The 18,209-nt window shown below is 41.6% G+C and overlaps 1 protein-coding gene across 1 annotated transcript in view; it reads left to right on the top strand.

Moving 5' to 3' along the window:
- The window catches only part of LOC311111477 (synaptic vesicle membrane protein VAT-1 homolog-like), a 33,520-nt gene that overhangs the window by 1,516 nt on the left and 13,795 nt on the right, over positions 1 to 18,209 (top strand). Inside the window, exons 3-7 of the mRNA XM_084154212.1 lie at positions 95 to 306; positions 1,070 to 1,212; positions 2,905 to 3,008; positions 8,221 to 8,276; positions 8,426 to 8,620. Of these exons, the coding sequence (XP_084010338.1) occupies positions 95 to 306; positions 1,070 to 1,212; positions 2,905 to 3,008; positions 8,221 to 8,276; positions 8,426 to 8,620 (710 nt within the window). The remainder of the gene's footprint in view (positions 1 to 94; positions 307 to 1,069; positions 1,213 to 2,904; positions 3,009 to 8,220; positions 8,277 to 8,425; positions 8,621 to 18,209) is intronic.

Here is an 18,209-nt window from a genome sequence, read left to right as displayed (position 1 = left end):
GTTGGTGCATTTCTACAACAAACCTGTAACCATGTCACCTCCCAAATCTGCATTTAACATATTTTATAGCTGATCCTTTCTTCTCTCCAGATAGGAGACCGGGTTATGGCTTTTGTAAATTACAACGCCTGGGCAGAGGTGGTTTGCACACCGCTGGATTACGTCTATAACATGCCTGATGATATGACTTTTCCTGAGGCAGCAGCCTTCTCCATGAACTTCGTGGCTGCCTACATGATGCTGTTTGAGGTTGCCAATCTGCGAGAGGGGATGTCAGTATTGGTCCACTCAGCAGGAGGGGGTGTGGTAAGTCAACGCCCGAGAGGAGGTGGAAAGAAAAACACAGCATTTCCTGAAATGATATCAGTGATGTTACTATAGATACCGCCAAGGTGTGTAGCTCTGGTGGCTCTTGAGGGTAACAGCCTGTGGCTATTATCAGGCAGCTCAGATGCTGTTTTACATAATGCTTTATTCATGATTAAAGATGGACATGACAGGAGATGGTGAGATGTGGCTGAGAAAACGACATCTAGGAAAGATGTGACTGTGGTGGGAGATGGACATTGTCTGGGCTGTGCTGGTTAAAGTATATTAACACAGACTCTTCAGACTCTTTTTTACAAGACATTGAATTATCAGGCTCCTGTAGCACATTTCCCTTTAGCGAAAGCAGTTTGTGATTCCCAGCTTTAATAATTAAACAGAACTAGAGATGTAATTATGCTCTAGAGATGCTCCTACAGACTATAATTCATGAACAACCTGTTGCAGTTTGTCAACATACAGTAGAGCGACTGCTCAGATTTCAGACTGATGCGCACAATAGGATATAACTCTGTTGTTTAGTACCATACTGTAGTAGAGATGGACAAGAAAACATTTACTGCCTTTACCTAGTGTGTTGAATGATTAGAATAATTATTATCATTATTTTTCATATCAAAGATGGATTATGGTTGGTAAAGCTGTGATGCATAACCTGTGGAAATGTAATTGTCTGGATTGGCCTTGTGTAATAGTGTCTGTGCCTTGAAGAGTCTGACTGGGATTGTGTGGTGTTTTTCAGGGTCAAGCTGTGGCTCAGCTGTGCTCCACTATACCCAGCGTCACCGTGTTTGGAACGGCCTCATCTTTCAAACATGAAGCCATCAAAGACTCTGTGACCCACCTCTTCGACAGAAACGTTGATTATGTACAAGAAGTTAAAAAGTAAGGTTTGTTTTTTGTTCTACAAGAACAATTATTGGTATAAAATGTTTCTTATAAACATAGAACTGCAGCAGTAATTGTTCTTCACAATTTTTATGAATAAGACTAATTTGTTAGCAAATGTGTAATTTCATTGGATCTTACAGGTTTATTAAAATATGTTTAGATATAATTTCACATAATTACTAATAAGCTCTTTTGGTTTATAATGTGCAATTTGATATGTACATATGAAATGACAATGATAATGTGATAACGTAGAACACAGAGCATGTAGAGCTCAGGGAGGATGCAGATGTTAGTCGATGCCATATTTGGACGTGTGTGGCTGCGGTCCCCATGGCAACACACAGCTCGTCTCCGAGAGCAACGGCAGTGTGTGGGGCAGAGTGCTCAGAGGCTCTCTAAAGGCAACCTGCAACAGGCTGTCTGCTGGGGACGTGGAACAGCTGGGCCAATCAGCAGAGAGCCCTGATGCCTCATAAATACCATCCCCATTCAGATCACACTGCATGTCGTTGTCTTGTCTGTTCCAAACATATTGCTCACCATATGTCTGCTGCAGAGGGACAAGAGAGTCATGAGAAAATGAGTTTTGATCAGTCATAGAACTAAAAGTGCTGAAAACAAATTGGCTCCCTATTTAAAAAGACGATGGAGAACAAGCTATGGATGTTTTTCGTGCAGGTACAGACAACTACTGCAAAAATAATATTGCGATATTGTCAAAACGATACAATATATCCTAAAAAAATAATATCCCGATATGTAACTCTATGGATTATGTCCCCCATCACTAATTAACATGTTTGATTGGCAATCAGTGCAATCCATAGGGATGCTGCCTCCTCAATAGGAGACAATCAGAAAATAACCCTCTATGCCAAGGCTAACTTCACATCTACTGTCTAATAGGAATAGTGTTTTGGAGGTGAGTCATGCAGTCAGGAGGCTTAAAGCATGTCCATCAGATAGTCACATTCTGAATGTATTCTGAAGATAGTGCTTTATAAATGCATACATTTAACCAAGCTTTCCTCTTGAGTTCCTTTCTTAAGGAGCCTAATCCTTGGTTCCCCCTCAGTACTTATTGACCGAGGGAGAATACTGTCTGCCTGCATATCACAATGGTAGTAAATACAGCCATATCAGAGGGAGAGGCAGATTAATAAGCCTTTCATCTCTGTGGCCCCACATTCCTCTCAGGATCAAGAGCAAAGCAAAATTAAATTGGTCTCAAGTCGCCTCTTTTACAATAGGCAAGGCCATGGGCATCATAAGACCGCCAAGCAGTTTAGCCAAGCAGGCGGTCAGGCCACCAGGCAGAAAGAAAGGCATTAGGACCCCTTGATCAGAACATGCCTCTCATTCTTTCTTTCACATTAGTGCTTTCAAGTGAGTCATGCCATGAAAAATCGCACTGATGGTTAACCTGTCCAATGCTTATAGGTATTTTTAATACTGTATCACTTGAAATCAAGAGTGGAATTTGATGGAACAAAAGGCTGATCGAAACGTCAATAAAGTGGAATGTTTAGTATTTGCTAAAAATATAAATTTTAAGTATTGAAAGCTGAACTAAACATTGAATGACTAATAGATTGATAGGCGTCTGATGAAGCCTGCAGTCGAGGCTGTCTGTAAATGAGGAACATGTTGATTCTCGTTAATTGAATTTCCTGTATTTGGTAGGATCTCTCCAGAGGGAGTGGACATCGTCCTGGACTGTCTGTGTGGGGAGAACACTGGTAAAGGCCTCGGTCTGCTGAGGCCTCTGGGAACCTACATCCTCTACGGTTGGTGTCCTGTCACGATGCTACTCATACATTTGCTACATTGTGCCACCAGTATCACACATAAGACTCTTGAGATATGATGTGGTATTAGCCTGTGAATGTTGGAAGTATCTTGAGTGACATTTTTTATTTAGAACATTTCAAACTTACTGACAGGTATTGTATATAGGTTAGGCACCATTGCACTTGTGCTATACATATACAGTGCTTTCAAGAAGTATTCACACCCGATGACTTATTCCATATTTTGTTGGTTTACAGCCTGAATTGAAAATTGATTAAATCGATTTTTTTCTCTCACCCATCTACACACAATATCCCACAATGACAAAGTGAAAACATGTTTTTAGAAATGTTAGCCATTTTATTCACAATTAAATGGTCCTCTGTAGCTCAATTGGTAGAGCATGGCGCTTGTAACGCCAGGGTAGTGGGTTCGATCCCTGGGACCACCCATATGTAAAAGTGTATGCACACATGACTGTAAGTCGCTTTGGATAAAAGCGTCTGCTAAATGGCATATTATATTATATTATTATATTAAATACAGAAATATCTCATTTACATAAGTATTCACACTCCTGAGTCAATACATGTTAGAATCACATTTGGCAGCAATTACAACTGTGAGTCTTTCTGGGTAAGTCTCTTAAGAGCTTTGCAAACCTGGATTGTACAATATTTGCCCATTATTCTTTAAAAGATTCTTAAAGCTCTGTCAAATTGGTTGTGGATCATTGCTAGACAACCATTTTCAAGTCTTCCCATATATTTTCAAGCAGATTTAAGTCAAAACTGTAACTTGGCCACTCAGGAACATTCAAAGTCTTCTTGGTAAGCAACTCCAGTGTAGATTTGGCCTTGTATTTTAGATTATTGTCCTGCTGAAAGGTGAAGTAATCTCCCAGTGTCTGGTGGAAAGCAGACTGAACCAGGTTTTCCTGTAGGATTTGCCTGTGCTTAGCTCCATTCTGTTTATTTTGTATTCTGAAAAACTCCAGTCCTTAACAATTACAAGCATACCCATAACTTGATGCAGCCACCACTATACTTGAAAATATGGAGAGTAGTACTCGGTCATGTGTTGTATTGTATTTGCCCCAAACATAACACGTTGTATTCAGGACAAAAAGTGAATTGCTTTGCCACATTTTTTGCAGTATTACTTTAATGTCTTTTCACTATGTCAATTAGGTTAGTATTGTAGAGTAACTACAATTTTGTTGATCCATCCTCAGTTTTTTCCTTTCACAGCCATTCAACTCTGTAACTTTTTTAAAGTCATGGTGAAATCCCTGAGCGGTTTCCTTCGTCTCCGGCAACTGAGTTAGAAAGGACGCCTGTATCTTTGTAGTGACTGGGTGTATTGAAACACCATCCAAAGTGTAATTAATAACCTCACCGTGCTCAAAGGGATATTCAAGGTCTGCTTTTTATTGTATTTGTTTACCCATCTACCAATAGGTGCCCTTCTTTGCGAGGCAAAGTGGTCTTAGTGGTTGAATCTGTGTTTGAAATGCACTGCTCGACTGAGGGACCTTACAGATACAGTGGGGGAAAAAAGTATTTAGTCAGCCACCAATTGTGCAAGTTCTCCCACCTAAAAAGATGAGAGAGGCCTGTAATTTTCATCATAGGTACACGTCAACTATGACAGACAAATTGAGAAAAAGAAATCCAGAAAATCACATTGTATGATTTTTAATTAATTAATTTGCAAATGATGGTGGAAAATAAGTATTTGGTCACCTACAAACAAGCAAGATTTCTGGCTCTCACAGACCTGTAACTTCTTCTTTAAGAGGCTCCTCTGTCCTCCACTCGTTACCTGTATTAATGGCACCTGTTTGAACTTGTTATCAGTATAAAAGACACCTGTCCACAACCTCAAACAGTCACACTCCAAACTCCACTATGGCCAAGACCAAAGAGCTGTCAAAGGACACCAGAAACAAAATTGTAGACTTGCACCAGGCTGGGAAGACTGAATCTGCAATAGGTAAGCAGCTTGGTTTGAAGAAATCAACTGTGGGAGCAATTATTAGGAAATGGAAGACATACAAGACCACTGATAATCTCCCTCGATCTGGGGCTCCACGCAAGATCTCACCCCGTGGGGTCAAAATGATCACAAGAACGGTGAGCAAAAATCCCAGAACCACACGGGGGGACCTAGTGAATGACCTGCAGAGAGCTGGGACCAAAGTAACAAAGCCTACCATCAGTAACACACTACGCCGCCAGGGACTCAAATCCTGCAGTGCCAGACGTGTCCCCCTGCTTAAGCCAGTACATGTCCAGGCCCGTCTGAAGTTTGCTAGAGTGCATTTGGATGATCCAGAAGAGGATTGGGAGAATGTCATATGGTCAGATGAAACCAAAATAGAACCTTTTGGTAAAAACTCAACTCGTCGTGTTTGGAGGACAAAGAATGCTGAGTTGCATCCAAAGAACACCATACCTACTGTGAAGCATGGGGGTGGAAACATCATGCTTTGGGGCTGTTTTTCTGCAAAGGGACCAGGACGACTGATCCGTGTAAAGGAAAGAATGAATGGGGCCATGTATCGTGAGATTTTGAATGAAAACCTCCTTCCATCAGCAAGGGCATTGAAGATGAAACGTGGCTGGGTCTTTCAGCATGACAATGATCCCAAACACACCGCCCGGGCAACGAAGGAGTGGCTTCGTAAGAAGCATTTCAAGGTCCTGAAGTGGCCTAGCCAGTCTCCAGATCTCAACCCCATAGAAAATCTTTGGAGGGAGTTGAAAGTCCGTGTTGCCCAGCGACAGACCCAAAACATCACTGCTCTAGAGGAGATCTGCATGGAGGAATGGGCCAAAATACCAGCAACAGTGTGTGAAAACCTTGTGAAGACTTACAGAAAACGTTTGACCTGTGTCATTGCCAACAAAGGGTATATAACAAAGTATTGAGAAACTTTTGTTATTGACCAAATACTTATTTTCCACCATAATTTGCAAATAAATTCATAAAAAATGCTACAATGTGATTTTCTGGATTTTTTTTTCTCATTTTGTCTGTCATAGTTGACGTGTACCTATGATGAAAATTACAGGCCTCTCTCATCTTTTTAAGTGGGAAAACTTGCACAATTGGTGGCTGACTAAATACTTTTTTCCTCCACTGTAATGGTATGTGTGGGGTACAGAGATGAGATAGTCATTCAAAAATCATATTAAAAACTATTATTGCACACAGAGTCTATGCAACTACTTACACTACATGACCAAAAGTATGTGGACACCTGCTCGTCGAACATCTCATTCCAAAATCATGGGTATTAATATGGAGTTGGTCCACCCTTTGCTGCTATAACAACCTCCACTCTTCTGGGAAGGCTTTCCACTAGATGTTGGAACATTGCTGCGGCGACTTGCTTCCATTCAGCCAAAAGAGCATTAGTGAGGTTGGGCACTGATGTTGGGCGATTGGGCCTGGCTCGCAGTCTGTATGGACCTCGCTTTGTACATGGGGGCATTGTCATGCTGAAACAGGAAAGGGCCTTCCCCAAACTGTTGCCACAAAGTTGGAAGCACAGAATCGTCTAGAATGTCATTGTATGCTGTAGCGTTAAGATTTCCCTTCACTGTAACTAAGGGGCCTAGCCCGAACCATGAAAAACAGCCCCAGACCATTATTCCTCCTCCACCAAACTTTACAGTTGGGACTATGCATTCGGGCAGGTAGCGTTCTCCTGGCATCCGCCAAACACAGATTTGTCAGTCGGACGGCAAGATGGTGAAGCGTGCTTCATCACCAGAGAACGCGTTTCCACTGCTCCAGAGTCCAATGGTGGCGAGCTTTACACCACTCCAGCCGACGCTTGGCATTGCACATGGTGATATTAGGCTTGTGTGTGGCTGCTCGGCCATGTAAACCCATTTCATGAAGCTCCCGATGAACAGTTCTTGTGCCGACGTTGCTTCCAGAGGCAGTTTGGCACTCGGTAGTGAGTGTTGCAACCGAGGACGATTTTTACTTGCTTCAGCACTTGGCAGTCCCGTTCTGTGAGCTTGTATGGCCTACCACTTCATGTCTGAGCCGTTGTTGCTCATAGACATTTACACATATAGCACTTATAGTTGACCGGGGCAGCTCTAGCAGGGTAGAAATTTGACGAAACGACTTGTTGGAAAGGTGGCATCCTATGACGGTGCCACGTTGAAAGTCACTGAGCTCTTCAGTAAGGCCATTCTACTGCCAATGTTTGTCTGTGGAGATTGCATGGCTGTGTGCTCGATTTTATACACCTGTCAGCAGCGGGTGTGGCTGAAATAGCCGAATCCACTAATTTGAAGGGGTGTCCACATATTTCTGTATATTTAGTGTGTTTGACTTGTTAAGCAAATTTTTACTCCTAAACTTATTTAAGCTTGCCATAACGAAGGGGTTGAATACTTTTCATTTTTAATTACAAAAAATTACAAAAAGGAAAAACATCATTCCACTCTGACATTATGGGGTACTTTATTGTGTTTAGACCAGTGACGAAAAATATCAATTTAATCCATTTAAAATTTAGGCTGAAACACAACAAAATGTGGAAAAAGTCAAGGGGTGTGAATACTTTCTGAAGGCACTGTTTCCTATGACATAGCTTAGACCACAAATATCTTTAAAATGTCTTGTAATATATAGGCTCAAGCTCTTCAGATTTTCACCTCGTCTAAGGACACTTAGAATACAGATGATCCTATTATTTCTAGGTAATATCCCTCCATCTACTCAATAGTCAATCTGGACAGAATTTAAGCGACTGCTTGAACCTCATTGAAAACTAGGCGTGCGTTGTGATTCAGTGTGAAATTTTGGTTAATTAAAATTGATTAAAAAATGACACCTGAATTTATTTTACTGCCTTTGGCTTTTGTCCACATCTGAATTGTTTAATTACAAGATTCTTCTTGTGTTTCAGATCATGTAGAATTAGAGTTCCTGTCAGTATGACAGTCGTGGAGTTGTAACACTAGTGCGGCATGAATCAATTAATGGTATGACGGTGAACAGATTTCATGAGCTGTGCCAGGACACGCTCTGCCAGATCTAAAAGAGACAACCACTCCTCCCCCACAATAACCCCTCATCACCTCTAGGCTCTTTACTGTTCACCCTTCACTTCAGCCCAACAGTTAACACCGCCACCCTGTCTCTCTCTATAAGCTTGTGTCTTTGTTTTTGTGTTTTCAGGCTCATCAAACATGGTGACTGGGGAAACAAAGAGTTTCTTCAGCCTTGCAAAATCTGTGAGTCAGAAATGCTGAGTCTGTCACTGAGTTTAAAGAATGGAACAGTCTGTTTAATATTTATTGAACATTCATTACTTACATGGTAAATGAAATACAAATGAGTTATTGGGGAGAGTGATGTGTGTGTCTCTGGTTTGACTCCCCAGTGGTGGCAGGTTGAGAAGGTGAACCCTATTAAACTCTACGAGGAGAACAAGGTCATCGCTGGATTCTCGCTGCTCAACCTCCTGTTCAAGCAGGGCAGGTGTGGGCAGGTGAAGACGGTGGTGGAGAAACTCTTCTCCCTATACAACCAGAAGAAGATCAAACCTGTGGTGGACTCCCTGTGGGCACTGGAGGAGGTAAGGGGACAGCTGGTGGGCAGGGACATTTCCCTGAACACATCTGGCATGATGTCTTTGACTGGCAGGTCTACTGTACAGCCAACTAACAGATGGGTAGGGAAGTCTTAGAGAAGGTGGTATGGAAACGTCTTGGATGGAGTGTCATCTGTTGTTTGTCACTGTTCAGCTGTTAGTGGACGTTGTTTCGGCCCACAGATGGCAGGTGGGCCGTTGTTTTGATGGCTGTAGTTAGGCGACGTTCACATTCACGCCCACATTAATTCCAATGTACCAATCATCAATCCCTCCTCTCCATCTCTGCCTGTGCATTTCTCTGGGTTTCTGTCTTCCTCTTTCTGTTTCTACACCGTCACCAAATCTGTTTGTAAAGAAACACAAATGTGACATTTGGGTGTTTCAACACATTCTGTTATTTCTGTGGACTTGCTAGTGGAATTGCTAGTGGTTAGCAGGCAGCACAGCACAGAGGGGCATAGAGTCATTTATTGAGACTACAGTCCTGCTGCTATGAGGTAGAAGATTGGTGGTTTCATTATTCACAAGATCCCCTGCTTATAAAATAGTGAAAGGCTTTCCAGAGCTTTTCCTCTCCTTTCATATTACTGGTGTTTACCTCCACTCAGTTATTTCTTTATACAGATATACAGTATATATACAGATATTCACCTAAATCTGTCTCAAGTGAAAGAATGAATAGACAAATTGAATTATTTCTGTCCTTTCAATCCAATGCCTGTGACACTTAGGTTACTGTACATTTCATTGATCCATTCCAGTTTTTCTGGTAAGGCTGACATGTTATTTGAGTAGAAACAGTCAAGGAGATACAGTGTGTCATGTAATTTGATTGATTTACATTGTAGTTGTTCAGGTGGCCAGTTCAAATCACCGAGCCGACCTCTCTGATTCAGAGGGGTTGGGTTAAAAGCAGAAGTAAAGTTTTGGTTGTGTGCACTTGACGATAAAAATAAATGCCATCCTTTCTTTGCTTAATTTTGGAGCTGAAATTTGCTGCCTGCAAACATGTTCTTGCGTCATTCCGGTTTTGAAGTTACAGAATAATTGGCATTTCCAGCAGAGAGAGGAGTGCGAGGAAAGCCTGTTTGAATAGTAGGGGACTATATGTTTGATTATATACATTATTTCTTGTTAGAAAAACCCTCCACCTATTTTAACATGAACCTGGTTCCCACCAGATGACTCAGAGACTTTTTCACTCCCTCCTTGATTTTGGCTTCTACTCAATGTGCCCTACATTCTTTAACAAGGGAATTTTGCCTGTAATCAAAGAATGTTCATGAAGACCTTCAAAAAACGATAGAAACTCCAAAAATTAAGTTTATTAAAATGTAGAGAGTGTTAAGCAGTGCTAGTTTGGTATATGATTCTGTACAGTACACTCTTATAAAAAAGTGTTGCAAAAGGGTTATTTGGCTGTACCCATAGGAGAACCTGTTTTATTTCCAGGTAGAACTCTTTTGTGTTCCAGGTAGAACCCTCTGTGAAAAGGGTTCTACCTGGAACCAAAAGGGATATACCTGGAACCAAAAATGGTTCTTCAAAGGGTTCTCCTATGGAGACAGCCGAAGAACCCTTATTGGTTCTAGATAGCACCTTTTTTTCTAAGAGTGTACTGTTAACAAGAGGACATATAATAAATGGGCTAGATTGTGTTCAGAAAGCAGCCTTGGTTGAACAGCCACCTCTGACTTGCTTGAAGACAGAAAGCAATGAATAGAGGACAAGATGTATTTTATACTGAACAAAATTATAAATGCAACATGCAACAATTTCAACAATTTTACAGAGTTACAGTTCATATAAGGAAATCAGTCAATTTAAATAAATTCATTAGGCCCACCCACTTGGGAGCCAGGCCCAGCCAATCAGAATTAGTTTTTCCCCCACAAAAGGGCTTTATTACAGACAGAAATACTCCTCAGTGTCATCAGTTGTCCGGGTGGCTGGTCTCAGACAATCCCGCAGGTGAAGAAGCTGGATGTGGAGGTCCTGGGCTGGTGTGGTTACACGTGGTCTGCAGTTGTGAGGCCAGTTGGACATACAGCCAAATACTCTAAAACGACGTTGGAGGTGGCTTATGGTAGAGAAATTAACTTTAAATTTTCTGGCAACAGCTCTGGTGGACATTCCTGCAGTCGGCATTCCAATTGTACGCTCCCTCAAAGCTTGAGACATCTGTGGCATTGTGTTGTGTGACAAAACTGCACATTTTAGAGTGGCCTTTTATAGTCCACAGCACAAGGTGCACCTGTGTAATGATCATGCTGTTTAATCAGCTTCTTGATATGCCACACCTGTCAGGTGGATGGATTATCTTGGCAAGGGAGAAATGCTCAATAACAGGGATGTAAACAAATTTTTCCACAACATTTCAGAAAAATTAGCTTTTTGTGCATATGGAACATTTCTGGGATATTTCATTTCAGCTCATGAAACATTGGACCAACACTTTACATGTTGCGTTTATATTTTTGTTCAGTATAGATCCTTGTTAGCTTGGTTTCTTGTTTTTCCTTTTGATCCTATCAGGCATTGTGGTGGGAAAGTGACAGACTGACTCCCCACTATTCTGCATGGTTGTCATGGTTTCAGAAGTTGATCCATCCACAGCGTTCTGCAAAGTCATGCCAGGGAGGGTGGCACCTTTTAATGATCATACCAGAATAGGAAAGAAAGTGATTGAGGAATTGAAATCCCTAATTACAGATGTATCACACTTAAATGACATACAATAATAAGTTATCATTTTTTCCCAATCAATTTTTTATTAGGAAATAATTATCAGTATTTGCCTTGAGGTCACTGTCTTTGAAATCAGTCATCCGAAGAAACTTGAAATCAACAAAATAATGACAGGCAATTACAGTCAGTGGAATAAATGCTATCCTAGCATGTCAGCTATTTTGAGTTGGTAAATTTGACTTTTCTAAAAGGCTTCCCCATCTTAGATCTGGCCATTAGAAAAATGTTGTGGATTATTGACTTTCAGAGTGTTGACAAAGGTATGTATGTCAATAAGTCTTGCTTCTGCAAGTCCTACATTGCCCTCCTCATTTAACTGTATAATGCAGAGCCAGTGTTTATAGTGTGATAAGACAGGAAGTGTTTTACCTTGCTGGCCAACTCTAAAAATACTCTTCTTCTTTTATTCTCTGTGTCTATTGTCTGTTAATAAGAACACAATTAAACCTACAATAATTTTACTCTGGGGACTGGATGTACTTGTAATGCTATTGACAATGATATTGCTCTCGGTGTGCAACAATAGTGCAGGCCTGAGTTGGTCAGAGAGATATGACCGACCTATCCATATGGTCCCTTTCCATCAGGAGACATAATGTGATGCGTGATGAATTGAGATCTGTCACCTGAGTGCAGAACCACCATTCCTGCTTTGATTACTACCAGCCTGACCCCCCCTGGACATGGCTCTTATTAAACTGTCTCTGCTGTTCACTTCTCCCCCAAGAGGGCTCTTCAGAACACATGTTCTCTTTCTGGAAGCCTCCACCACACAGAGAGTCATGTTTTGGTTGTGAGGTGTGTTTTGCCTTATGCTGTCACAGCATGGAAAAGTGTTATCTAGAAAGTCAGGTAGATTAGTACCTGCTGCTCCATACTCATCATAAGATGTAATAACATACTAACTACGTGGTCTGTATCACCTGACTGAGACGTCTGCAGACTCCTCACTGTCCGGAGCAAAACTACTCTGCTAATCATGACAAGACTGCAGCTGGTACCGCAGAAGAGGGTGAGAGAGTGTACGGGCGGAGAGAGAGAGAGAGAGAAAAGAGAGAGAGAGAGAGAGAGAGAAAGAGAGAGAGAGAGAGAGAGAGAGAGAGAGAGAGAGAGAGAGAGAGAGAGAGAGAGAAGGTTAATGAGAATGCAAGGGATAGTGGAGGATAGTGTTGTGAGAGGGAGAGGTTTGAAGGAGGCTTCAGTGTTGTAACATTTTACAGCATTGCTCACACTAAAGCTCAGCCCTAATAGTCATCCTTGTTTATGATCCTACTGTACTGCTTGGAAACAATACCAGACCCAGAGGGGGAAATAGATGAGTTGGCCATGTCTTCTCCAAGCAATGTGAATCTTATTACCTGTGTTGTGGCCATTCTATGAAAGCAACATTCATCATACATCCCCAGTGTAGCCAGGGGCCTTGCTGTGATTGTTTGGTATTGTCCTCATCCTTCTGTTCCACAGTGGTCATCAGGGAACTCATGCACCATCTCCCCGTGACATCCTGACCAGGGGATATCCTTTTGTTCTCCACAGCCTCTTAATGTCTCTAGACTCCGATTTGTTTTGCAAAGCATTATATCAAATGGGGTTGCACAATGAAAAGCAAGTTTACCTATAAGGCCCTTGCCTTGGAGAAAGGCCATGTGTTTCTGTCTTTTATTTTCTTCCTCTGCTTTGAAGAGCGGCTTTGAAGCCACAGACTTCAATTACTACAAACTATTCCTGAATGCCCTGAGCATCACAGAGGCAATTCTCTCCTGTGCCGTGAGTCAAGTGAAGTCCTGGAGAGGTCCATAGTGAAGTTGAGGGGGCTATTAGAGGAATGCAGCTGGAGAATGCACAAAGCTCCCCCCTGGAGATGCACATCAACCAGCTGTATCCTGCTCCTCCAAACCAGTCAGTCTTTCACAGCACTCCAGGAAATGAACACCCCTCCAGAAACACAACTCTAGTATGCTTTATACTGTGCTGCTCACTCAGTGAAGAAACCCTTTTTTACCTGGGCCACATGCATTTGTCTGTTGCCTAGGAATTGTCAGTGTCCTGACACCTGAACGCATATCGGTTGTTTTCGGACAGTTGTTTACTGTTGTTGCAGAGCTCTCCCTCCCACCCATCCTGGCTGTTCCACTCTGCTCCCTGACACCTCAGGTCTGGTGTTGGCAGGATGCAGGCAAGGCAGCCAGGCAGCTCTGGACAATCTGATTTATGGTCCTCTCAGACAGCACTTGTTAAAACTCAGCTCCAGCAGTGTTTTCCCCTCACCAACCTTTCAGGCAGAAGGCCATTCCTGACACTGGCATTACTCATGATGTACTACCCCCGTAGCCAGGAGACAGATAACCCAAGCCTCAGTAGATTCACTAGTCCACCTTGTCCTGGAAATATGTTCTGATTTCTCATTAATAAGACTGTCATGGTTAAACTCTGCTGAGTTGTCACCTAGAGATTGTGTAACACAAGCTTGAACCACACTTTCAATGCTTTAATGCTGTCGTCTGTATCCTATCATACATCTGAGAAGTATTCTCAACACAGCACCTTTTCTGTTGCTACTTGTTACCCAGTTGACTCCTGCTCTGTGGTCTTGTGTCGCTAAATGAGCTACAGCATTAGTACTAAGTGGTTGTATATCACGGCACAGCTCTCAGCTTGGCCACACCAGCTCTAGCGTTACCTCCCCGGCTGAGCCAAGGTTGGCACTGTTGCCATAGGAACCACAGCCCTGCATTGATAAACAGGCCTGAGTGTAGCCAGGGACCTCTCCGAACGTGGGGGTGGCAGGAGAGTGACCAGGCTGCTACACCCTGTTATGACACCCTAGAGGCATTTTCACTGACCAATGACCTGTAGGACTGTGAAATCTATCAGCAGCATGTGGGCTCTCTGACACACTAAGACAGGCATGTATTACAGTGGGGGAAAAAAGTATTTAGTCAGCCACCAATTGTGCAAGTTCTCCCACTTAAAAAGATGAGAGAGGCCTGTAATTTTAATAATAGGTATACGTCAACTATGACAGACAAATTGAGGAAAAAAAATCCAGAAAATCACATTGTAGGATTTTTTAATGAATTTATTTGCAAATTATGGTGGAAAATAAGTATATGGTCACCTACAAACAAGCAAGAATTCTGGCTCTCACAGACCTGTAACTTATTCTTTAAGAGGCTCCTCTGTCCTCCACTCGTTACCTGTATTAATGGCACCTGTTTGAACTTGTTATCAGTATAAAAGACACCTGTCCACAACCTCAAACAGTCACACTCCAAACTCCACTATGGCCAAGACCAAAGAGCTGTCAAAGGACACCAGAAACAAAATTGTAGACCTGCACCAGGCTGGGAAGACTGAATGGTTTGAAGAAATCAACTGTGGGAGCAATTATTAGGAAATGGAAGACATACAAGACCACTGATAATCTCCCTCGATCTGGGGCTCCACGCAAGATCTCACCCCGTGGGGTCAAAATGATCACAAGAACGGTGAGCAAAAATCCCAGAACCACACGGGGGGACCTAGTGAATGACCTGCAGAGAGCTGGGACCAAAGTAACAAAGCCTACCATCAGTAACACACTACGCCGCCAGGGACTCAAATCCTGCAGTGCCAGACGTGTCCCCCTGCTTAAGCCAGTACATGTCCAGGCCCGTCTGAAGTTTGCTAGAGTGCATTTGGATGATCCAGAAGAGGATTGGGAGAATGTTATATGGTCAGATGAAACCAAAATATAACTTTTTGGTAAAAACTCAACTCGTCGTGTTTGGAGGACAAAGAATGCTGAGTTGCATCCAAAGAACACCATACCTACTGTGAAGCATGGGGGTGGAAACATCATGCTTTGGGGCTGTTTTTCTGCAAAGGGACCAGGACGACTGATCCGTGTAAAGGAAAGAATGAATGGGGCCATGTATCGTGAGATTTTGAGTGAAAACCTCCTTCCGTCAGCAAGGGCATTGCAGATGAAACGTGGCTGGGTCTTTCAGCATGACAATGATCCCAAACACACCGCCCGGGCAACGAAGGAGTGGCTTCGTAAGAAGTATTTCAAGGTCCTGGAGTGGCCTAGCCAGTCTCCAGATCTCAACCCCATAGAAAATCTTTGGAGGGAGTTGAAAGTCTGTGTTGCCCAGCGACAGCCCCAAAACATCACTGCTCTAGAGGAGATCTGCATGGAGGAATGGGCCAAAATACCAGCAACAGTGTGTGAAAACCTTGTGAAGACTTACAGAAAACGTTTGACCTGTGTCATTGCCAACAAAGGGTATATAACAAAGTATTGAGAAACTTTTGTTATTAACCAAATACTTATTTTCCACCATAATTTGCAAATAAATTCATTAAAAATCCTACAATGTGATTTTCTGGAGAAAAAAAATCTAATTTTGTCTGTCATAGTTGACGTGTACCTATGATGAAAATTACAGGCCTCTCTCATCTTTTTAAGTGGGAGAACTTGCACAATTGGTGGCTGACTAAATACTTTTTTCCCCCACTGTATGGGTTGTTATCATTGTTAGCTACTGATTCCACCACATGGTCTGATCATTCCTGTTTATTCCAGTGATTCAAATGGTTGTTGTCATTCACCCCAGGTGCAGGAGCTCTTGCACCTTTCTATGAACACTATCATTTGAATTAATGCTCTTAAATCTTGGCCTTAGCTACGCTTGTTGATTTAATGATCTCGCACCTGGCAAACCTGGCCTGTGTAAGAGCATAATGAACACAGTCCTCTCCTCTCGTAGTAGGCAGTAACCTGAATGTGTCCAAATGGTAGAATGAACTGAAGCCCCCAGAAAAGGGTGTCTGCTGTTATCTGTTCATCTGTAATACATGGAGGAAAATGGATGTCTGACTTGTATTGGTGAATTGTTCATATACATGTGAAATGATAGACATTAATGTTATTCATCAATGTGCAATCCAACTGATTTGCAGAGATGAATTGAACAACAAACTGCAGTAAATAGCTAGATAGTAGGCTAATAACACTGTGATTCCTAAACCCTATTCACTTTGATTAAATCTATTTTGAATAATGTAATACAAATGTTCCTTATGCACGGCATTGGAAATGTGAATTTCTGTGTCGCTTGACTAAGTGGACTATTTTCCTCTGCATTGTTAAATGTGTCAAGTCAAGATATTTCAAAATGGGTCCATCACAGCACACCGTGTTTCCTTCAGGTGATCGACAGGAGCTTGTGAATTTTCTAACTATGATAATAGCACATCATAATTTCCAGAATAATGACAGTTTCTCTTTTGCTCCATTAAGAAGTCTGAAATGCTGTCACTTTTGTTGGTTTGTAATGCACTTCTATTATTAGCTGTCCATTGGGTATTTTCAATCCACAGATGTGGTAGAAATGTTTAGATGGGATCTCTTTATTTTTGCTGACAATATCCCAATTTGAAGACTATTAGACATTCATCATTCATATTGTATGTACATTTTCAAAAAGACAAGCTTAGCATACCCCCTCAGTACTGTATATCTTTCCATATGCACTTACAGAAAGTATTCACAACCCTTGACCTTTTTCACATTTTGTTGTTACATCCTGAGTTTAAAATTGATTAAATTGAGAATTTGTTTCACTGATCTACACACAATACCCAATAATATTGTATAATATGTTTTTCGAAATGTTTAATGTGGCTGCATGTTATGGGTATGCTTGTAATCATTAAGGACTGGGGAGTTTTTAAGGAAATAAAATAAACTGAATGGAGCTAAGCACAGGCAAAATTCTAGAGGAAAACCTGGTTCAGTCTGCTTTCCACCAGACACTGGGAGATGAATTTACCTTTCAGCAGGACAATAACCTAAAACTCAAGGCCAAATATACACTGGAGTTGCTTACCAAGAATACAGTGAATGTTCCTGAGTGTCCGAGTTACAGTTTTGACTTAAATCTGCTTAGAAATCTATGGCAAGATTTGAAATGATCAACAACCAATTTGACAGAGTTTGAAGAATTCTGAGAAGAATAATGGGCAATATTGTACTATCCAGGTGTGCAATGTTCTTAAAGATTTACCCAGAAAGACTCAAAGCTGTAATCGCTGCCAAAGGTGATTCTAACATGTATTGACTCAGTGGTGTGAATACTAATGTAAATGTGATATTTCTGTATTTAATTTTCAATGCATTTGCAAAAATGTCTAAAAACATGTTTTCACTTCGTCATTATGGGATATTGTGTGTAGATGTGTGTGAAAAAAATGCCATTTAATCCTTTTTGAATTCGGGCTATAACATAACAAAATGTTGAGTACGTCAAGGGGTATGAATACTTTCTGATGGCACTGTCTTTTAACAGGAACATTTGCTTTGTCCTCTTACTAGCACACCACAGCACAGCAATCTTGCCAAATTCAATGAAAACCTGCTTTTGTTGTTGTGGGACAATGATCTGAAAAGAACTTGGCCACACTGGCCACCATAAACAGATTAAAGGTCTTGGAACCCACATCCAGTTTAATCTTCTCCATGTCATTTTCTTTTCAGATTTTAGATTCTCTCAAGCTCACATGGTGACAAGATTCTGTTATTTTGTGGTCTTTTTTGCATGGTGAAAAAATATTTTCCAGTATGAAGCATTTGTAACACTATTGATGCTATGGCTTTGGTTACCTCTCTTGCTCTCAAGCAATGTCCTATGCTACAAACACCTCCGCCTGAACATGCTATAATATGACTGACAATGTAATCGTCTTCTCCAGACCTTCAGAACATCTGCCTTTCCTGTCATTTGGGGTCTTGTCAATGTTGGATGCTACTGGAAGTTGTGACAGTAGCTGTCTGCCTAGA

Source organism: Coregonus lavaretus (assembly GCF_964263955.1).
Source record: "Coregonus lavaretus genome assembly, chromosome: 37".
Classification (NCBI taxonomy): domain Eukaryota; kingdom Metazoa; phylum Chordata; class Actinopteri; order Salmoniformes; family Salmonidae; genus Coregonus; species Coregonus lavaretus.
Note: the sequence above shows the minus strand (reverse complement) of the source record. Positions and strands in the feature narration are given on the sequence as shown.